Source organism: Telopea speciosissima, chromosome 3 (genome assembly GCF_018873765.1).
Source record: "Telopea speciosissima isolate NSW1024214 ecotype Mountain lineage chromosome 3, Tspe_v1, whole genome shotgun sequence".
NCBI classification, from domain to species: Eukaryota; Viridiplantae; Streptophyta; class Magnoliopsida; order Proteales; family Proteaceae; genus Telopea; species Telopea speciosissima.
Window position 1 is genome coordinate 25,741,088 of NC_057918.1, and position 23,126 is coordinate 25,764,213.

General features: G+C 38.3%; 3 protein-coding genes across 5 annotated transcripts; 2 read left to right on the forward strand and 1 right to left on the reverse strand.

Moving 5' to 3' along the window:
• The first annotated feature begins 322 nt into the window (after nt 1–322).
• LOC122656886 (60S ribosomal protein L31) lies at nt 323–7,450 on the forward strand. 2 transcript variants are annotated; one of them, XM_043851577.1, is made up of 3 exons: nt 323–664; nt 2,658–2,943; nt 7,438–7,450. In XM_043851577.1, exons 1-2 carry the CDS (start codon nt 582–584, stop codon nt 2,935–2,937), a joined length of 363 nt encoding a protein of 120 aa, XP_043707512.1. In that variant the 5' UTR covers nt 323–581; the 3' UTR covers nt 2,938–2,943; nt 7,438–7,450. The 2 variants fall into 2 exon arrangements, with proteins under 2 accessions (XP_043707512.1, XP_043707511.1); XM_043851576.1 differs by lacking the exon at nt 7,438–7,450 and having other exon boundaries at nt 2,658–3,111.
• Nucleotides 4,193–6,494, reverse strand: LOC122656885 (probable protein phosphatase 2C 72). Its single transcript, XM_043851575.1, has 5 exons — nt 6,102–6,494; nt 5,111–5,434; nt 4,910–5,024; nt 4,559–4,782; nt 4,193–4,458 (listed from the first exon to the last, which is right to left on the reverse strand). Exons 1-5 carry the CDS (start codon nt 6,273–6,275, stop codon nt 4,207–4,209), a joined length of 1,089 nt encoding a protein of 362 aa, XP_043707510.1. The 5' UTR covers nt 6,276–6,494; the 3' UTR covers nt 4,193–4,206.
• A 2,223-nt stretch (nt 7,451–9,673) lies between the features above and the next one.
• Nucleotides 9,674–22,450, forward strand: LOC122655513 (PITH domain-containing protein 1). Of its 2 annotated transcripts, none has more exons than XM_043849704.1 (9): nt 9,674–9,825; nt 11,022–11,102; nt 12,923–12,975; nt 13,538–13,615; nt 16,039–16,096; nt 16,175–16,224; nt 21,523–21,631; nt 21,732–21,793; nt 22,212–22,450. In XM_043849704.1, exons 1-9 carry the CDS (start codon nt 9,742–9,744, stop codon nt 22,252–22,254), a joined length of 618 nt encoding a protein of 205 aa, XP_043705639.1. In that variant the 5' UTR covers nt 9,674–9,741; the 3' UTR covers nt 22,255–22,450. The 2 variants fall into 2 exon arrangements, with proteins under 2 accessions (XP_043705639.1, XP_043705640.1); XM_043849705.1 differs by having other exon boundaries at nt 12,926–12,975.
• The last annotated feature ends 676 nt before the right edge of the window (nt 22,451–23,126 follow it).

Genomic DNA, 23,126 nt, shown 5'->3' on the forward strand with positions numbered 1-23,126 from the left:
TAATCAATTAATCCTTTCCCCACAAAAAAAAAAATCCATTTTTCAAATCCAAATTGTGGAAATTGGTCCGTATTGTATGTTTTCGTAAATACATCTACCGTTTTGTATAATCAGGTACTTTTACCAATTGAAATGGTGTATTTGCATTTCCAACGTCGGATTGGAATCCATTTATTTAATAAACAAGAATAAGAAATTGAGGAAAATGACCTACGGATCACCGAAGGTAGGGTTTTATTTTTGCCGACTCTTCTTCTTCACTTCTTAGCGAAAACCCTAAGCACCTCAGTGTCTGTCTTCCCCCCCCCCCCCCCTCCAAACCCAAAATCTCGATCGCTTTCCGTCAAGGTAGTCCCTCACCTTCGCTGCAACTACTTTGAAACAGAGCTTTCGACTCATACATCGCGTTTATTGGATCAGTTAATTAATAATATTTCGATTAAATGTGGTTTTGCCCCGCCTTTCCCCCAATTCTTATTGTTTACAATTGGTTTTTTGGTTGATGATGAGATGGATAGTATGGACTGAAGTGATGTTTGGATCCAGGTATCGTTGGAGTATTTTGAAGAGGGTCAGTGACAATGGTTGAGAAATCAAAGGGCAGAAAGGAGGAGGTCGTTACCAGGGAGTACACCATCAACCTCCACAAGCGGTTGCATGGCTGGTAAGTCTTTTTTTTCTCGATTCACCATTTAATGAGCGTGATATGCCATCTTGTTATGTTCGGTATGATATTTGCTATATGTGTAGATTGACTCTTTAACCGTGTGATTCTTATTTGATATTGATGAGTTATCTTCATTTCTTAGACCATGGTGTTGTTATTTCTAATTTAATAGTAGTACAGCCAAGTGATTTAGTACCTTTAGTTCAGTTCAATGTGGTTGGTGATTTAATTTCCCAGTTCATGTACTGAATTGAAGATCTTGATGTGCATTTTAAGCTAGATATTGGGAGTGATTCTATTGATTAAGGTCTAAGGTGTTCCTTTGTTTTGTCTTGCTTCAATTAACTCCATAGTTTACCATGAATTTGAAATTAAATTTGAAGCCAGGAATCGTGTATTGCATATTGAAGATGGTATGAATATCCTTTTCCAATGCTAGCTAAGATGGACCAAACTGATGAAAAATACAGAAAACTATCATTTTTACCTTATGAGATAATTCTAGGCACAATCCTTGATCATGAAATTGTAATTTGATATTTGCCCTCCCCCCTCTGATTGGTTTTGAGAGGCTTGTAGTATTTTTTGGATGCGTATTGGGTATTCCCAACTTGTAGTGTTGGTATTGATGATGAAGGTGAAAGTAGGCCGTGAACTTGCGATATAATTTTTCTTTAATCAGTTGGATCATGCATATTATAGCTAGCGAGGAAGTCGTTTTAATTGAGGATTTTTTAGGCTCCAACAAAGACCTTACTGTGTACTATGTTCACTGTTTTGTAAGGACTTGTATGAAACTAAACTCTGTGTAAACGGAATAGAAATGATGTCATCATTTACATCTAAATGGAAGACCAACTGTATGATACAAATGGTCTTGTTTGGTATACTCATTGTAAACGAGCTGTATGCTGGATCTTTTTACTGGTTTGACCTAAGTGAGTCATTTTGGCAGCTGACTTTTCAAAGACATCAAATTTTTGGTGTGCAGATTCAATAGGATTTCTTCACTTGTGGCCTGTAGTCTTTCTTAATTATCACCTCCAATTCCTCCAATTCCTCTAATAGGGGGGAGTGGACCCCACCTTGGGCAGTGTTTTTGGGCAGGGGGTAGGGTGGTCATTTCAGCCCCTATGTGAGAAATTGGAGGAATTGGAGGGGGCAGCGAATTGGAGGGGATAACGATTCATGGATATACATGCTAATGTCCTGGTTACTAGTGTTGCTGCAGGTGCACTACCTTGGACCGACCCAAACCCATTTGGAAACCTAGACTGAGAACCGGGTCCAAATATGGCTTTTAGTCTTCTAGACATTTATTTACTTGGATAATTATGTAAGCAGATCTTTAATTTGGGAAGGATACGAATGAATAGTTTTAGCAAGTTTTAAATTGTTAAGAATCCTAGTATAGTTGTTTCCTTATTGAAATCTGTTTCTTTTACTATCTATAAGGTTGTAACCAACACATTGGACAGATTGAATAGAATGGAATAGTTGAGTTATGGGTTGAGTAGCCTACGGGCTGTGTGCGAGTTTTCTCCCCCCCCCCCTCCTCTAATGCGATTTTTTCTCCTTTCCCCCTGCAATTCTGGTTCTCCTAGTTTCCCCTCTTCTTCCCTACTGGCCTTCCACCAAGTGTTTTATCTACAAGATAACATTGATGTTGAGAAATGAATGTGTGATTGCTTCATATATTACTTTGTTTTCATATTTGTCCTTCTATTGGTACAATTTTAGTTCTATTTATGGCCAAACGTTGCTTTGGTTTTTGTGTGCAAAATGCAAATAATGTAGTAATGTGGTCTCTTATGCATCAATTTTATTCTTTAAGTTGGTCAAATAGGAATGGTACAGATGGTACAAGGCTTTTGTGTGTATGCTTTTAAATATAATGGATATTCTTATGCCAGTTATGTGAGTATCTGAATTCTGATCAATTATAATGGAAGCAGTAAAAACAGTTTTGATCGACTTCTGCTTGTAACAGCACCTTCAAGAAGATGGCCCCCAAGGCCATAAAGGAGATCAGGAAGTTTGCTCAGAAGTCGATGGGGACGAAGGATGTGAGGGTGGATGTGAAGCTTAACAAGCACGTGTGGAGTAGGGGGATCCGAAGTGTCCCGAGGAGAGTTAGGGTTCGCATTGCCCGGAAGAGGAACGATGATGAAGATGCAAAAGAGGAGCTTTACTCACTTGTTACCGTTGCAGAAATTCCACCTGAAGGGCTGAAGGGATTGGGCACAAAGGTTATTGAAGAAGGGGAGTGAGGCACTGTTAGGTAGGATAGAGAATTTAGAGAATTTCAACCAGACAGGTCTGAGAATTTTTGGTTGTTTCAAGACTGAAATCAGATTTTTTCAGTTGTTCAAAACAACAGTATTGATGTCTTTGTTTTGTAGTCACTACTACTTTTCTGGCTTTGAATGTTTTTCAATTCCTCATCCTTGCCCAATATTTCTCCTTTTTCATATACCATTAACTATGCATAGCTCCATTGGAAGAACAAAGTGAGGGAGAATAATGTTTTTTTGAATATTTTATGCACAGAGCTGAACATAAAGATTCATTACATAGAGAGACATGTACCAGTTACACTACTATCGATTTAATATTGAGGTCCTGAAAGCTGAAGCTAAACCATGCTTTGGGAGGGGGTGGATCAGCATCACATCACAGACTCATAATTTATGAGAAGCATCATTGTCTTTCATGGAGTGAGGTTCCATATCGAGTTATGCACAGATTAATTGGAGAGAACTAGAATTTAGGGCCAAAGAAAAACATGATGGGTTCTGCATATTTTCCATGTGATTGTCCATCCCATGCCAATGTGTGTTCTGGTTAATAATGTGTATGAACATTCAAATCTTCCTCAAAAATTTGAAGTGGTCTTCCAAGCTATGTAACTGGGCCTTGTCCTGTTGCTTATGTATTTGTGATGCAACACTCGCAATAGAATGCATAGTCTGAAAGCCACTTTGGGTAACAAAAATTTAATTGATATGCTCTATTGTTCATTCCATGTAGAAGGTGGATTGGGGATATTAGAAAGTTGGTCTTGGAGTATTGGGATTTCTATAGTTTCTTTTGGTTCTATTGGTCTTGTCTGTGGTTCCATAGATTAAAGTTGTGCATTCTTGCTGCTTAGTGGGTTGATTCCTTCCCTTGGTGGTTTTTTTTCCTCTTTGGCTGAGACCTAGTTGGTGTCTTTGGTTTCCTGTTCATGAATACCAAGAGGTTTCTTCTATAAATGTTCTGTGGCTGGTTTTGGATCATTATTGCAACATCCCAACAGTACAATGTTGTGGGAACATTTCAGGGACCTCAGAAATTGAAATTAGGAAGAAGTAAAGATTTTCATAGATCTGTGATTTTTTTGAGTTTTTAATTTGGAAGACTTGTAGAATTGATACAAAAGACAAGTTTCATTGCTTTTTTGCTATTTTGTTGACTAAAAGGGGGAGTGGGGAGGGGAAGGGAGGAGATGGCCAAAAATGAAAGGTAAAAAGCATTCATGACTGATTCCAAAATGTGATTCAAATCAGCCTACTCCGCCGACTCCGGTCCAATTTCTGCGACCATGGCTCTCCTTCGGTAATAAGAGGCTGTGTTTGTTTCCTCTCCTGCAAAAAACAGCACAAGACAGTGCAATCATCCACCTTTGAAGTAGGAAATCTTTTGGCCCATGCGGCCACAGCTGTCTTAACAATTGCTTTTGCCGCTTCCTCTTCATTCTCTGCCATCCACACAATTGATGCAACTTGCTTGTTACTAAGCACATCCCATACCTGCATCAACACAAGCTAACTCTATGAATCAAACTGCAACCAAGGGAAAGTCAATCATTTAACCTTCCAGAGGATTAATGGTGAAAACAAGTAATCTTACCCCATCAGTTGCAAGAACAAGAAACTGATCATTGACAGTTCGGTGATGGTATGAAATGTCAGGGACGGCGATAAGGCCATAATCTTTAAGCTTGAAGTCACCAAATGCCCGTGCCATTGCCAGGCCTGGGAGATTATTATTGGGGAGCCACACACGCTGTACATGTGGTTCATCCTTCAGTGCAAATACACGACCATTGCTCTTCTTTATTCTTTCAGCCTCCCCTGCATATACATATTGTAGCTAAACACATTTTGAATCTGAAAAATAGGCATTTTTAGGAATCTAAAACTCCATTTGAGTTGCATTAAGACATTTGTCTTAGAAATTAATGTTAAAAAGGTTTCTTACCGGGTAAGCTAGGCTTTTGATCAGTTGTTAACTGAACTACTGTCAATCCTTTTTCAGTAATGGTTCCCAAAACAGCTCTTGAGTCTCCCAGATTAGCAATAATAAGATCTTCACCCTGTTTTAAGTTGATTATCAGGATTAAGAGTACAATTTATATATGTGAAAAGAGAGGGAGAGAGAGAAAGAGATCTTTTACTTCACCTGTTGTATGATAGTTACTGCAGTGGTACCACTGAATGAGAAGTCTAAGTTCTCCTGAAGCTTAAGTTCCTTGTCCATAACCTTGAAAGCACTAATACAAGCCTCTTGCCATTGTTGCAACATCTTAGTTGACACCAATTCACCCTCTTCTCCATCTTCATAATCATGCTCATTAATGGCATTAGTGTTAAGCGTTGCGAGAGCACTCTTTTGGGCTAGAACAAGCAATGGCAAGCGATTTCTCACTAATTTGCTTACTATGTGGCCATTCCTTCCATGCCCATCAAAGACTCCATAGAAGACCCCTTCTTCCATTCCATATCCCTTCATTAAGAAATAATTTGTAAGGATTTACACCCCAAAGAATATAAGCAGAGCATGTAAATCAGTTTTCCCCTTCAATAATAATACAAGGTATATCAACAAAATCATTTACCCATAACCATCTGTTAGACTGTTAAGGATTTACACCCCAAAGAATATAAGCAGAGCATGTAAATCAGTTTTCCCCTTCAATAATAATACAAGGTATATCAACAAAATCATTTACCCATAACCATCTGTTAGACTGTTACCCTAAAAACAAGAACTGAAGCTAATGAGGACCTAATGTCTCAGCCAGTGGTTTGTGATCCAACCATGGCTGAATACTGATGCCTGTAACCTAGAAACCTAATAGGATTTCCTTAACAACTCCCATCACACCCCCTCCTCCCAAAACAAAAATCGTTGATAGTTAACTATACATCAGACTGAAAATCATAAATGATCTTAAAATTTTTCTTGAAGTTGCAGATTCAATCATTTTCAATGGAAACCAAGATATTATTTAGAAAGAAACAAATCCAGAAAGAAAACAAGAAAGAAAGGAGGAGGACAAATTGAAAGAAAATGGTAAAAGAGAGAAGAAGAGGCTCTGGTTCCATTAATCATGGCTGATTAATCTAGTGAAAGATGAAACAGCATATTCATATAGACCAAATGAATGTACCTGATAGAGAATTGCAGAATCTTGGTTAGGCCCTTTCTTCCCTCGCCGGGAATGGAGAGAACAAGGTTTCAGATTTCCATTGTCTTGTGGGCTCTCCTCGATGTATACCATATTTTCTTGGCCATCTATGGACTCCTCAATGTTTGAAGATACAATAGAGCTGCAGTTTCCCATCTCAGCCGATGCAAAAATCTTATCATAAGCTCACTTTTATAATCCAGTGACCATTGAAACAGTCTCCTGAGCCAGAAAATTTTAAGAACCCAAGAAGGATCAAAGTCAGCAAAGATATGGGATTTTGTGGTAAACGCAACTTGGATTTGATAATTCACATTTTTTTTTAATTAATTTAGGTAGTATTTTAAACCGTCCAAGGCTTCACTTAAAGGGCAGATGAGATGTACCAGTAAAGGATAAATATCAGAACTTAAAAAATTCCAAACTGATCTCCTACTGAGTTCCCTTCACATGTCCTATGGAGTTATTAGCTGTGTCTCTTCTTGGGTAGTGGCTTCACAGAGCATCCTTATTAAGCTAAAGAATGTTTAAAAGCATTGGGTGCTTAACTAACTTGAAACACTTTACAGATAGAGATTAAGAAACTAAAGAAAAGCTATGAAAAGATGTGAACAGTGGGTCAACCTTACCCACCTAAAATCTTAAAAAAAATAAAGTAAAGAAAGAAGACATAGATAACTTTCATATAGGATACCTATGAATCTAGTATTTCCAACACACACAAACACACTTGGAGATTCTTAAGCCACTAATCCAATCAACCCATGCAACCCTCATGAATTTCTATGAGGATTGGTTGGTTTACTTCTTTAGAGTTCAGAGCATTCAGTGGAGCATTTCATCAAACAGAAAGCAATATGTGATTAGTTTTTTTTATCTCATCAGGTGGTTGTTCTATTATTTAATGTAATCTTTTCTTAAAGGTGGGTTACCCATCTAAAGGATTCCCTATCATTAATACGTGGAACTTCCACCAATTTCAACATTTCCAGGAGCCCTGCCATTAATTTTTCAGTGGAGGAGATATTGGGAAGAAGAAGATGTTATCAAACAAACATATAAATATATTCTAAAGGCAAGAGGCTAATGAAATGGTCCACCAAGCTTGTCTCATCTTGTTTTCCATTAAATAACTAAAATGGATACGAAGCAAAGGATCATTTGAGGTAGTTTGATTGATTAGGTGCTTAACTCATCCAATTAGTTTCTTATTTTATGTTCCTATTTGCCTTTTATGTTATAGTTTTCTAACAAGTAGATGGGGGGTGGGGTGGGGTTGAGCACTTGTACAATTTAGTAGAATTAACCAAAATAAAAGAGTATTGACTTAACAATCGCAAACATTTATAGGTCCCAACTGACAAGTCTATGGTGACTGGTACCACCTAATCGAATCTTGTCCTAATCCTTTTGTTGTCAGGCCTTTGACCACTTGCTTTGTCCTGTGGTGTGAGCATCTTGCACTCTTGCAACAGTAAAAAGTAAAAATCCATGGTGATTCTCCCACCCATTGTAATTCCCTCCTTTAAATCCCTTGCTTCCCTTACCTATGGCCAGGGGTGTCAATCGATCGGTTTGGATTGGTCACGATTTGATTTCACTGATTTTGGTGTGAGAATGAATGAATCTATAACATGATCCAAGAAGGGTGCATCGGTTTCGATTTCTCTTATTGGTTTCGTTTCGATTTGTCATTTTATTCAAAAGTACGAAAACAGTGTGTTTTTTTTTAAATGAATTTTGGGCTAGTATTGGTTTTTTTATTGGGTTATATAAGTTTTGATCCATTTTTTTTTTAAGTTCGGTTTGGTGTCTTTTCGGTTTCGATGGGGAGGGGGGGGGGGCTTGGTTTCGATATCAACATAAAAATCCAGTCGGAAACGTGATCCAGTAAGGACATGTCGGTTTCGATTTGATTCATTTTTGGCAGGTCAGATTGGTTTCGATGGTTCAGGGTAGGTTTTGATACCCCTACCTATGGCTCTCTGTTGTGCAGTCTAAGGTATCGAATCAGCCAGTTCTAGATGAACGGGACGATTCCTTATTGATTCTGGTCCAAGGGGGTCAATCTTAGAACCATCCCGTTTACTGAAGGGTCAAAAAACTAAGATCTGATCTTGTTTGATAACCGAACGGTCCAGTTCCAATTCCTTAACGATTTTGGGCACTCAAAGCTTAAAAAACTCAAATAATCCAAAATTATACAAATAATGATATGAAACTATCCCTAACTCGTGAGTCGTGAATCCTCAAAATCCTTATAAATAATAACAATTAATAACATAATCTTTAGTTTTTCTTGGTAATTACAATATTTTTTTGATAGAACTTGTAATTACAACACAACCTTTATATAAGTTATAAGTTATAATTATTAAGTATTAACTAATTCTACATACGTAAATATGTATATAAAAAACGGGTGCTATAGGTTTCAGTTCCAACTGATTCCTTATTGGTCTTTCGATTCTCAAAACTATAGAGTAAACCATCTTAGAATCATCCCATCTCATTTAATAATTGATCCCAAAATCAGATCTTAGAACCAATGATTTTCGGGTTTTAACGGGACAGTTCCAGTTTCGATCCGAAATTGACTCCCTTAGTGTAGCTACCAAAATAACAATGATAGAGTTACTATCATCTGCAACTTTCCACTAATTATTCTTTTAACATGAAAAAACAATTTAAGTTGGATCATGGAAGGTGGTGATGTCTGACCATCAAGAACTTCCAAAAGAAATAAGACACAAGACAGATCCCATTCTACCTAATGAAAGATCTATCTTTTCTTTCTTAACAAGTCAAAAAAAAAAAAAAAATCATCATAACTTGGAAGTATTTGATTGAAAAAGAGATAGCACAACTGGTTAAATGAAGCACCTGTCAGTGGGCCCTTGTCTCCATGGAAATATATGCAATAGATTTTGGAAGCTAGAATGATGGATCTCTTCCATCTTAACTCACGAGAGAGATCAGCTAAAGTCAACAGCAGAAGCTTTGGCTAGAATTGGGTCCATTGGGAGTCCTTTTATTCAGGCATCGGGATCCTCTATTGCCGAGCTATCCCTACTGTCGTGTGCACTCCAAACACAATAAGATGGCACAAAGATCGCCCTACTCTTGCCCGAACGCTTTCAATAGTCTTGCTTATCATGTAATGCCGGCTTAGGCCTTGGCCTTCCTCCTTCTTGTATGCTAGCTATGTCTTGTATGGTTCTCCATATTAATAAATCATCTTTATATGAGACAGCCTCAAGGTGGGGGCCATTACAACAATATATCACCGTTGGATTTAGAATATTCCACGTGTCTTTCAGCCAGTCCCTTATTGCACCTCAGTGGCAGATGAGGGCTTTGGAGAGGATTAAAATGGCCCATTGGTACAGCCTAAAAGTGGGGGGCCATTAGATTGGTATCTTTATATGGGGGTCTACAATCCTCAAGAGTACTCTGGGTCTGTGAGCACGAGACCATACTTTACTCGAGGCGATGGCCGCGTGGCACTGCCGCTGTGTACGTTAGCTAGAAGCCATTGTGCATTGGACGGCGTGCTGCTTTCTTATGTTGCGTGTGTGAGAGGCAGGGAGAGAGGGAAAGAGGGAGAGGAAGGTGAGAAGAGATGGCCTGCCTTCACGATCACAACTGCGAGGACCACGATTGTTCTTCCGATTGGTCTCTCTACAAGCACATAGACCTTCCTAAGGTGGATTTCTCTTTCATTTTCCTTTCTACTCTAGAAATTTTTAGACTGTTGATACTTTAGGTTGAAATTCTGATGACCCAGTTACTCGAGCTATAAACTCACATTATTTAATGATCGATTATGGCATAAGCAGTAAAACGAATTGTAATTCGCAAAATAAAAAACTGTAATTCACATTCTATTTGTGGGCTTCGATGCTTATTACGTCTCCCTAATAAAAATACCCTGATTGATGTTTCTTCAGTACTTCACTTCTGGTGAATTGGGTGACAGTTTAAGTATCCAGGGAAGCATAAGAACAAGTTTCTTGGTACATAGTTGTTTATGGTGGTTTCCAAATTTCTGAAATGGTTGTGGAAATGTGTGTGGGGTATCTGTAATGAAATTACGACTCATTCAACTCAAATAAGCCTTTTCCCACCTAAATGAGTTTGACTATATGGTATGTAGTTAGCTACATTGATCCTGTCTCGCCGCTCTACTATATTGATGAATGACTCAAATCTTGCTCTCATTCAAACACTTGTCTGGTCAGAATTACCCTTTACAAATGTTTCTGATAAGAAACAATCTACTGAGTTAGTTATTGAAACTGTGACAAAGTCATTCCTCTCTATATGACTGTATTGATGATGCATGAAGAAGTTGTTAAAGCATGAATTAATTAATTAATCTCCTTGAAATATCCACAGTTGGCTTGCTTATTCAAGTACCTGTAAGGCTATAACAGGCAATGCTTGCAATTTTTTTGTTAAACTTGAAACTTGGGAGATGACTAGATAAAATGAAGTCTTAATTTACAATCTGACCATTAATTTACTGATATGTGTCAGTGTACTTCGCCAGTATTCGGTATGAGTTTAACCTTTTATCTGCTAAGATATAGTATTCTTCCATTTATATTTTACAAATAAATGCAACCGATATCTTAAGGATCAGAAAATGTTTTTTCTGTTCATAATAATCATTTTTGTCTGAGCAAAAAACACTACAATACATTTTATTTATCCATTTACTTACTCTTCTATTAGACTTTTACTTATTGTTTCTTCTGAATGTTAATTGGTGGATTTTTTTTCTTTTCAATGTTTAACATGCTACTCTAGAGTTGGTGATGTTAGTTGATTTTCATTTGATCGTTTTCCAATTAATTTGTGCTTTACTTCTTCTCAAAGAGATGATGATAACTGTTTCAGGTGTCAGCTCTGAATGAGGCCATTTCAGGAAGTGTAAAGTCAGTTTTTAAAGCTTGGGAGCAACGTCTGGATTCCTCTGGGGTAAGTAGTGTGCATGATTTTAGCTTGCCTCCTTATGTTAAAACCATACTTATTCTAGTACTTTTTGCAATTGTTATTTTTTTTTTCTATTTTTGGGGAGGGGGGTGGTTGACATCAGTGAAGGACCATAAATGCTGTCCCTTTATTAGTAAACCAATATTTGAGGTCCCAGCTCTATGATTAACTATAGCAAGCCCCATCTCTTCCTTTCAGAAACTCATTATGGAGGGGAAGGGGGGGGGGGGGGAGGAGGAGACAATTATTGTCTAATATCTGTAATCATGTGTGAACTGGACACCAAACTATGCAACCAAATGTTCTAATTCCCTCACCCAATGGCACACTTTCCATGGATGACCAACTTTTCCTGTCAGGTGTCTGAGAGAATCCAGGGTCTCTTGCCTTTGCATCATAGATAACAATCTCAAAACCTCATCTCACAACTTTAAAAGTTGAATGGGATTTTACAACCATATTGAAAGTTAAAACAGACTCCATAACCTTCACCAAACCATATATAAAATCCCCTTTGTTGTTTCCACTAGTCAGTCATTTCCATTAGTTGAGCCATCCTCACTAAGCTCGAAGTGTTTTAAGGTGGAACTCATTGGAGGGCTTTTGGACTTCTGTGAAAAACTGGCTGAAACCAAAAAGATGGCTGCCTGTACACTCAGGATTCCATACAAACAGCCAGATAGCCATCACCATTGTCATAAGTCATCATTCCACTTGCAATTAGTTGTCTTCAAATTGCTATAGTATACAACCTTGTTATCACATATTAGTCAAAGCCAGTTAGCTATCAAAAAGAGGGCGTACCCAGTGCACGAGGCTCTTGCCACTGTGGGGTCTGGGGAGGGGCATAATGTACGTAGCCTTACCCTGCTTTCGCAGAGAGTCTGTTTCCAGACTCGAAGCCAGTTAGCTATCAACAATGTTATAAATCACCTTTTTCAACTTCCGATTTATCATCCTAAAACCTTCCTTTCTTTCTGGAAACCCTATAGTTAATTTCTGCTTTGGGTATGTTCTATGCATAAACATGTATTGGATTTTGAGAACGAAGTTGCATCCCTTCTCCTCCCTATCAGTATAGATATCCAACTATCCATGCCCTCATTTTACCTCTTTATCTGTCATCATATGTAGGATTCTAGTTATCTTCATTGATACCCCCAGCTCCCCCCTATTTTACCCTTACCTGTGGACATCATGAGCGTTCCCTTCCGCTATGTGCTAGAATGTTGGACTCGTAAGAGATCACATCATCAAAGCATCTCCAAAGCTTATTAGACAACTCACCAAGGCCGAGATCTGCGTACAGTTCCAATCTTGAGAATCTTCACATCCAATTACGTCAAGAGGAAAGATGAATACCCTTATTCCTCAAATTATTGGAAAGTGAGAAGCCGACCTGGACACTCTTCCAATTTTTAACCGGAAACTTATCTATTTCCCCCCCCCCCCCCCAAAGAAAAAGGGAACTTTACTATGTAGCTACAACTCAGCAAATTCTTATTTATACATTATTTATTCATCTTTTCAGTTATGTCAAATTGACTATTCTAGATATAGAAAAATTGTAAATAATGAAAGTTATGTTAGTTCAACTTTTGGTTTTGACTTATGTGTCTTTTAGTTTTGTCCATAAGTACTAGTATTATTTTAGTTGGGGTTATTGCATTCTCTGCATCTTTTTCCATTAACTATTCCAGGAAATTTAATTTGTTTGGTACCATGTGTAACAACTTTCAGCCTGATAAATTTTTGAGCAAGGGAATGTATTGATTGTGTGAAGTTTTCTTTGACCTTCATCATAGCAGGGCTATTTGGAAAGCAATGAAGGTGACCCGGAGTTACTTGTTTTTATCCCGTGAGTAACCCCCATTGTTATCCCGTTGATACTTCCTTAAAATGATGACATTATTGAATCTGCAATCTTTTTGATCACCTATATCTGTTGTGTCTATCATCAAATTCTATATCAAATAAAAGCCTGCATGCGAAGAGAATTCAGATTCTTTATCCTATAAAGGCCTTATGAGTTATCTTTTCTCACTTATTTGTGCTATAACATATTCATTTCTTTCCTCTTTTTTCCCTTGTGGTTGGAGGAATGGGAATAAACATGGTATGAGTGGGTGAAGAGGGCCAAAGGAGTTAAGTTTTCATTTTCATAATCCTGTTGGGTTTGGTTAATTCCCAGTGGGGCCTACTATGTGCTAGTGGGTCTAATGGACCACGCTGTTGCATAGAGCTAAAGAAATAAGGTGCATAGCTCACTAGATTGGTTCGGATTTTTTATTTTGGAGATATTCTAAATCTCCAGTAAGTGGATACATGATTTTTGGAAATAACTTATGCTTTTTTAATTTTCAGAAGGGCTCACATGTATCTGTTGTTATTCATTTATTGGAACTGATTGTGCACAATAGGTTTACTTCCGATGTGAAGATTAAGAGTATTTCGGTTGTTGGAGGTGCTGATGGAACAAGTCCTTCAAAAATGAGAGCGTAAGTCTAATCTGCATGGTATTGCTCATTATGTGATTTTTTGTCTTCTCTGATGATCAAGATATCATAGCTAGAGCTGATCAGTGAAGTTCTCTATCATTGTATTAGTGATCCTCAATGCCAACCATAAACTGAGCAAAGAATTTCCTGAGGTTTGATTTGCTTGGTAAATTTTCTTCTTGTCACTGTCCAAGGCTTAGTGGAGTTGTAATGCTGTGATTTTTTTCTGATCACATGTCTGCAGTTGTTAGTTTTGTTGCATATTAATGTAATACTGGTTTAGAAAACTAACAGTACCAATAACAGAATCAAATCCCAGAGAATAGAAATCCAGGTTAAGGAGAACAGACATATAATCAAATCAGATGGTCAGATTAGACCAAAACTCAAATTGAGTTCTGTTCTAAAGGTAAAGAACCCTTGCTGAAAGTTTCATATCAATCCGATGGGTGGATCTGAAATTATGGGTCAATCCTAGTTGCTCTAGGAGAATGGTGTAATAATAAATCACAAATCATTTTAATAATCAGAAAAAAAATTACAGCAATCGATCAAACTGATTATGAATTAGTTCTCAGTCGCTCGACTCGGCAATTAGATGGATGGCATTTAAACCTTAAACAAATCAGACCAGTAAAAGTAAGGAACCAAGTTCAGTAAATGGAACCCATGAAAGAACTCGTAATCGAAAGAGGACTCTATCAAGCAAATATCAATCCGAAATTGAACACTGATTATGATAGAGAAAATTTTCAACTGAGTGATTCTGTGAACATAATTGAAATCAGTACCATGAATCAACCAAAATTAAGCAATCCTAGTTGGAATAGGATTACTGTAAACAACCGCTAGATTCTGAAATTGAAATTATTAATTGCTAGAAGACAGAATCGACAGTTGATCACTGAAATCAAAACTAGATCAAGTATAGACCTCACCTTAAAACCACCAAGTCTAATGGTGATTCGATTGAAGAATTTCAGAGATGGATAAACTGCCGAAATATCAGTATCAACAGTACCTTAGAAAAAAATTAGAGAGAGAGCAACACACCCGAGCTTCCCGCTGCAACAAGGTTATCGATTGGATACAACACCAATCTAAACCTTGGTCACACACAAGGAAGAACACTCTATAGTCTATGCAGAGAAGCAGCAGCAATAGCTTTTCATTAATCAAAATTCGTGTAAAATTCTGGATCCCCTTACAAACTTATTTAGAAAAATCAAACAGAAATCCAATCCTTAACTAATTAGGTATCCTAAACTAAGGGCGTACCCAGTGCACGAGGCTCTCCACTGCGGGGTTGGGGAGTGTCATATTTGTGCAGCCTTACCCCGTTTCAAGGAGAAGCTGTTTCCCGACTCGAACCCCATGACCACTAGGTCGCAATGGAGCAACCTTACCGTTGCGCCAAGGCCAAACTGAAATAATAGAGGAAAATGACTCAAAACAGGACTATACTTATAGAATCCTAATCCAGCCTAACTGAAACACTTGATAACAATTAAAATAAAGAAATAGAGACACTTAACTAACTAAGCCCGTATGCCTAGCCTCTGCCCATATTATAGGCCCATTAAAGTGGCCCATTACAAAGGAAACCATTGGACTAAAGGCCCAACATGTAGAGAACCCAACCCAAGGTTTATTTCCACGATAATAAGCCCATTTAGGTGATTTATCTGCATCACATATCCTAGTTTAATGAAAATTGTCATTGTTTCTTGTAATGCGCTGCTCAAGATCTCTTCTGCCTGCAGTTTATTATCTGGATGCAGCGTACAATGAATAGTATTGTACTTCTCACTAAGAATACCTTTAGCTGGCATTTACCTGATCAGTTACTTTTGTCTGACAGTTGCTTCCTTCATAAAGTTGATGTGGATAAATTTTGATCACGTATCTTTGTTTTATTTAAGCATGAAATTGAAGAAATAGAATGCTCTGTTTTTTTCATGTACTTTGTCAAACATAATTTGATTGATTTATCAATATATGATTGACGGGGTAATCATTCCTTGACCAACAAAAAGAATACTTTTAGGCTATTAACTTTTCAAAGAGTTAACTATCTCATATTTTTCTCTTTTCCATATTTCCATTTCGTCAAATGTATCTAAATTTTCAAGATATCAGAAATTCAATCAGAAATAGCTCGGAGAACATATGTGGCTTCTGAAATATTTCTTTAGTCATTAATTTTCTGTTTGATTGCTTTTTTCTTAGGTTTTCATACATGGTTTCACCATTTTCTTTTTTTATGTTGCAAGCTGTTTACTGATTTTTACACATGTCAACATAGTGTTGCAAATAAATATTCTATGGTTTATCTTCTTAGCCATGGCCAAATTTAGGAAAGAGCTTTTATAGTTTGATAACTGGAGCTTTTTACAGAAGATTAATTTCTATTTCAAACTTAGGTTCATTAATCGAGATGGTATCGACTTCTCTGATGCTCAGACTATGCAACCCATTCAGGTAATTGCATCATCTTAAGTTGGTGGTGGGGTTTACCAATATGCTTAATTCATCTGAGACATTTCTTTGTGTTTCAAGGAGTGGGACTTGGTAGAAAATTTTCAAGGAGTGTTGGAATACCAAACAAGGTAATTATAACCTGATTCACTTTTTGGTGGATCTACCACATTGCTTACATTTATAATTTACTCACATTGTTCCGTTATAATTCTCTATGATAAAGCTGTTGGACTATTGCCTTGACGTGGGTAGGAGTGTCCAATTAGATGCTCTACAGTTGAACAATGACAAAAATAGGATTTAAAAATTTTCCAGTTTGTTTTATTTAGTTATAGTAAAAAAAGTAAATTATACCATATTGATTTTGTGGTGGAATATGTAAATTTTTTTAGGTGGGTGGTGAACTGGTGGATGTGTAATGAATTGCATATATGCTTATACATATGAAAATGCATCAATTTTCACTCCTTAAATCAGCCATGTACAAATATATTGTAGTCCATGGTAGAATAGGTTTTGATGTTCATTTATGTCTTGCTCCAAAATTAAAAATAATAATAAAGAGTGAAAATTCAGAAGTTCCACACTCTTATCAGATGTAGTATCAGTATATACACATGCTGGAAGTAGTACTTCATCCATCAGGAGTCCATGCTAAATTGTGTGTACTTCCTTTTTGAAATTACCTATTTATGATAAACCATATAAAGCTGAAGGAATTTGTTTCCTCATTGAATATTTGTAATTAATATTCTTTGCAAAACTTACCTTGTGACTACTGTGAAGCTTACTTGCCTTCAACTTAAACTGCTTTACATTTCTAGAATACTACGCTTTGATGGAAAGTTATAAGAAAAATTCTCTTTGAGTCAGTATTTATCTGAAAAAATGGGGAGTTGGTGGAGGGCCAGTTAAGAGAAGAGAGGAAGCTGGGAAAATCAGAGTTGCAGGGGAGAGAGGAGAAATAGCATAAGAATTAAGAAGAGGGGGAGGGGAGGGGAGAAGACTGCACACACACAGCCACTCTGGCTTCAAACCATAACTCAACTATTCCATTCTATTCAATCTGTCTTCTGATTGCACGATTACATGGTATAAATAAAAGGAACCAAAACACTCCTATGCTAACTCTAAAACTAAAATAGAACTTGACTCTATCTTGGACTTTAGAAATAAAATCCTAACTCTAACTCTACCACGACTCAGCAATAAAAAGAAATTTTGAAATAAATCAAACTCCTAATGGACCCACTTACAATATAGACCATAAAGTAAAATCTCCTACTGAACTAAAACTCAAACTGGACCCGGTTCATCTTCGTCTCCATTATTGGTGCTGCCTCTTTTGACTTGGAACAAACATCATCAACTAACCCATGAAGAATGAATGTCTAGGGCATGTGAAACGGATGTGGAGTGCACAAGTTTTTATCACGATCGACAATCCCTTTTCGTACTTCTAACCACTCTCGACCCAATTCAATAATGCTCTGAGGAGATTCAAACACTTCACAATATGCACTGTCACAATAATAAGAAACAGAGAATTCGACGAATACATAATCCTTAGAGTGAATAATGATCTGGTTGTTCTTTGATAACATCTCTACCACAGATCGAGAGACGAAATTGTCGTCCTGCCCTTCATCAATAAACCACATAGCAAGTTTTCCATTGGGCCATCGAACTCAAAATTTGAACATAAAGGAATCCATCGCTAAGGGCCAAACAACTAAGAACATCCGCTGCTCACCATTGCACTCCTATGCTTGATTTGATTAGGAAAAGGCTTCAACTTTGGAGAAGCAAACTTCTCTCCTATGCAGGCAGGTTAATCCTTATCAAATCAGTATTGGAGTCATCTTATATCTATTGGTCTGGGATTTATGGGCTACCTCAGGCCACCATCAAGTCCTTGGAAACTCTCATGGCCTCCTTTCTTTGGAAGGGCAATGATTCCTCTAGATTTCTCCATCCCTTAAGCTGGGCCGCTGTGTGTCTCCCTAAGACGAAAGGTGGGCTGGGCATCCGAAGAATCAAAGAGGTGAACACTGCGGGTATCATCAAGCTTATTTGGAAGATTGCTTCCAACAAGAAAAGCATCTGGGTTGACTGGATTTATTCGGGTCCTCTTCGAAATGACTCTATCTGGACGGCTTCCCCTTCCTCTGATGCTTCTTGGGTCTGGCGCAAAATTCTTGCTAGCCGACACCTTGTGCTACGGGTCATTCGGTCCCAGGTTGGTGATGGTCTCTCCACTTACCTTTGGCTGGACAATTGGCACCCTTCGGGGATTCTTCTCCATCAGGTCACTCCCTGCTCCATTTATGCCATGGGTCTTCACAGGCTATCTTTGGTTGCTGATATTCTTGATCAGGATGGTTGGGCTCCCTCACCCTCTGGCAACTCTCTTAGCCTTATTTGGAGTGAGCTCCCCTCTATTCCAAGAAGGCCTACTACCCGAGGAGATTGTATTCTTTGGATAACAAACAGATCTGGCCTCTTCTCTTCTAAGGAAGCTTGGAACTACATTCGTTTGAAAGGCCTGCTGGTACCTTGGTGCAAGCTTCTTTGGTTCAAGCATCACATTCCTCGCCACTGTTTTACAGCTTGGAGGGTTTTCAACAACTGTCTTCCAAACCTGGCTTTCCTTCGAAGCCGCCAGATCCAAGTCTCTTCTGCTTGCTGCCTATGCTGGAACAATGCTGAAGACTTGAGTCATCTTTTCTTTGAGTGCCCTACCGCTGTTGCTATTTGGAAAGGCATCCTCAAGTGCTGGCCGGTCCGTAGAAGAATTCTCCCCTTCTCTAGAGAGTGGATTTGGATTCATATGACCTACGCTGGCTCCTCTATTTGTGATGTGGTAGGGAGGTTGGCTTTCTGTGCCACTATCAACCATATTTGGATGGAACGTAATATCAGGAAATGGACCTCCAATTCTCGTCCTTACCAAAAGATTTGGGATTCCATTTCCTTTGAGATTAAAGCAAAGTTATCTCTTGTCCCCCCCCCTCTAGTTGTTTAGACTCCCCAAGGAACAAGCTCATTGTTGACTCCTGGGGCCTCTCTAATGTTTCTCTTGTTTCTTCAGCCTCTCCTAGTTAAGGCTTTGGCTGTTTGTGTTTTTCTTGCCCCTAGGGACCCTCTTTAATTCTTTTCTTCTCTTCGGTAATGATATTATTTATTCACCCAAAAAAAAAAAACTAAGAGGAGACTCAAATCAAGGGGTTAGTGGGTGTATGATAATGATGGCAGAATTGTAGATAATGTGAAAGGCACAATTGGGTGGCAGTTCTGTAATTTTGGAATTTAAGTTGAAAAACACAAGAGGGTCGAACGTATAGGGAAGGAGGGACAAATTTGGAACTAAATAAAATTAAAGGAGAATAGGAAATAAGAGAATAAATCTTAAAAAAAAAAAAGCAAAATAGGAATCATAAAGGAGCCATGAGAGGGAAGGGAATACTTGGAAGAACAAAAAAAATTAAAAGTTTCAAGAGAATAAAAGTTGCACAGAGGGGAACTTGGGAAAAATTGAAGAGAAAGGGACAAAGGAAATGGGAAGTGGGATACCGTATTCGAGTGGAACTCTTCTACTTAAGAAGACCGAGGAAGGAACGAGCTTCGCAGCTTTGGAAGAAGGCGACGAATCGAGGGAGCCAACCAATCTGGAGGATGGAATTGGACTCGCAGCGGGAAGGCTTCAAACCAGGTATGTATTTTTTTTTTTTCCGGTTATGGTGGAACCAAGAAGGGGATGGTGGGTTGGGGCCTGGGGTTTTGGTAAGGGAATCAAAAGAGATAGGATTGGTTGGTCGGTGGGAATCGCAGGGGTGGGATGGGTCGCTGGAATTGACGGAAGGAGAGGGTCTGATTTTTTAATTTTTTTTTTTTGTTTGTTTTGCTGTTACAGCGAGGACAAAAAGGAAAAGGAAATGGAAGAGAGGTTGGGTTTTGCTAAGAGGGTGGAAACAAAGGGAAGATGCGGTTGCCTGTAATCAAAGGGGGTAATTGATTTTTTTTTGTACTGCTGCTGGTAGTATAGCAGAACAGTAATGGAAGAGAGGCTATAGAGAAGAAGAAGAAGAATAAGGTGAGAGAGATTGATGGGATCCTTCAGCTCTGATACCAAATTGGTGGAGGGCCGGTTAGGAGAAGAGAGGAAGCTGGGAAAATCAGAGTTGCAGGGGAGAGAAGAGAAATAGCATAAGAATTAAGAAGAGGGGTGGGGGTGGGGAGAAGAGTGCACATGCACAACCACTCTGGCTTCAAACCATAACTCAACTATTCCGTTCTATTCAATTTGTCTTCTAATTGCACGATTGCATGGTATAAATAAAAAGAACCAAAACACTCCTATGCTAACTCTAAAACTAAAATAGAACTTGACTCTATCTTGGACTTTAGAAATAAAATCCTAACTCTAACTCTACCACGACTCAGCAATAAAAAGAAATTATGAAATAAATCAAACTCCTAATGGACCCACTTACAAAATAGACCATAAAGTAACATATCCTACTGAACTAAAACTCAAACTGGACCCGGTTCATCTTCGTCTGGATACCCAACTGGGTTTGGGTCGGTCCAAGGTAGTATATCTGCATCAGGAGTGGATCTGAATGAGGTTTCTAAAAATGAATATTGACAAACTAAGGAAATGTACTGTAAAATTGAAAAGAAAATGAGGCTTGGTAATCTAAATTTCTTAAGAAAAGATAATTTACTTAAAGAGTGAAGGACCATCTTTCCCGACCAAGCCTGGAGCATAATATGGTTAACTGCTGAAGTATCTATAATATGTCAAGTTGAGTGTCTTCAGACATGCACATGTTGAACAACAATTAGCAATTCAAGAAGAAGATTTTGTTGTGTTAACTTGCAAGCATGCATTTATTTCAAATGGATGATATATTTCAGTGGGTTTCTAATGCTGTGGAATTGGTCTGAAAAGGCCCGGATTAAGCTGAGTGGAATGTTCGTCAATTTGCCAACTATGAAGTAAACAAATGAGGAGATACTGGTGACTTATGAAATTGCTGAAATTTTGAGACCTAGAATAAGTCTCAGCACATTTACAGTCACCACTCCACCCTAAAGAAAGAAGGGGGAAAAGAAAGTATCAAGGTGCTGTTACATTCATAATTCACTTTAAAAAATCACAAATGGGTAATCTGTGAAGCGGTAAAGCACAAATTCCTAAGCAATAAGCATATACAGGGTCTAATAAACACTTTAAAGTACTGCTAAGGCATATTTTGGTTGTAGCCTTGAAGGGGAACATGAATGTGGTGTCACTTCTCTAATGAACCTTCTGTATGGGTGCTGCTGCATGGAAAATATGATTAGGGTCTTGGTTTGTACTTGATCCATGCAGCTTTATCTCTCATTCTCTATTATCTGACGTTATCTCAAAACTCAAGCAGATATGCTAGATTTCAAGGTGTCGGCAATCTCACTTTGCATTTCCCTGACAATCATGGTGCTGAGACAACTCAGATACACTATATTGGCTTACGGGGTGAAGCCACTCAGGTAATCGCACAGCTGAAGAATACAAATATTCCAGAAGGATGATCTCTTATAGATGAACGGATGTTTTAATTAGTATACGTCTGTTTCCTATGAAATACAGTTGAAGAGGGATGTTGTTGCAACAATTGTTTATGAACTTATGCCGAACCCATCAGATCACAAGTAAGTCTCTCTTGACATCTTCAAAATGGTCATTTTATGGTTACCCTAAACTTCTGGTTTTTTGGTACTTAATGCTTTCTCAATCACATCTGTTGATTACAAGAATACACTTCCCTCCTGCTTCCTGTCATGTATCATGGGCATTGCTTACTTTTTAAATTGTTAGACTTCCTTTAACATATCAGACTTCACATGCATTATATCAGCATATGGGTATTTTTATTTTGCACTTCCACATTGTGTTTTTCATTTTCTTGCCTCAAGACAGTTACCCGAAAAGAAATTTTTATTGTAATATTGCGAATGTAATCTATGATATTTTGTAAATTACAATGAATTTTATGATTAGAATTCTGTATCCCATATGCATGGAGTTGTCTGGATTCTTTTCCAAATTACATGTTGGTTTCATGCACAGGACGCGGGCTGAGAGTGGCGGGGGTCTTTCGCATGTGGAGTGAACAGTGAATAATTGGCAACTGTGCTTCCCGTTGGGAAAAGGCTCGGGTTCTTCTCTGATGTAATTTCTTAGGATGTAGAATCAAAAAATCTATCCTTGACTTGTTAACATTTTATGTCATTATTTTTTTAAATTCCATGGAATCTAAACATTATGGTGATGTTGATGATGATAAAGAAAGATGATCAAAAGGAGTTGAACCCCGTTCTTGCCCTACTGGATAGGTCTGATACAGCCATGTCTGGTTTGGTTTTAAGTACCAGAAAATATCAGACTATGCTGCCTAGGGTCTGGAACTCAAATTCTATCATCACCTGTTTCGAAAGCCCATATTCCGCCATCCCAAAACAGGACTCAGCTCCTGTCAATCCGGGCAGCAGTGCTGCATGTGCAGCACCTGAGATGAGGTGGTGCGCATTTACTGCCTTACCCCCTGCCCAATGCCGTGCCCGAGCAGGGGTAAGGTGGTCAATGCGCCTGCCTCATCTCAGGCGCCGCACACGGCTTCATGCTGCCCGGATTGACAGGATTTTTTTGGCCCAAAACAAAACAAAACGAAAAGGAAAGAGTTCTCTGAGAAGAAATACCCCTAAAACTTAGCAATGTGCTGTTTTGTGGAAAACATACAGGATTTTCATCTTCCAAGTGTGGTGCACTGCCCAGTGCACCTCACTTGTGCATCTAATGGTGACCATTGCACTTGAGAGGATAAAAATCTGAACACATGCTCTTGGCCACCGTCGGATACACAAGTGAACTGCCTTCGGAGGATAAAAATTCATAAGAACACATTATACAATAAAGAGAGTTTTCCCCCAGGGTAGTAATATCCTCACGAGGATTTTATTACTCTCTTTCCTGCTTTGACTACGT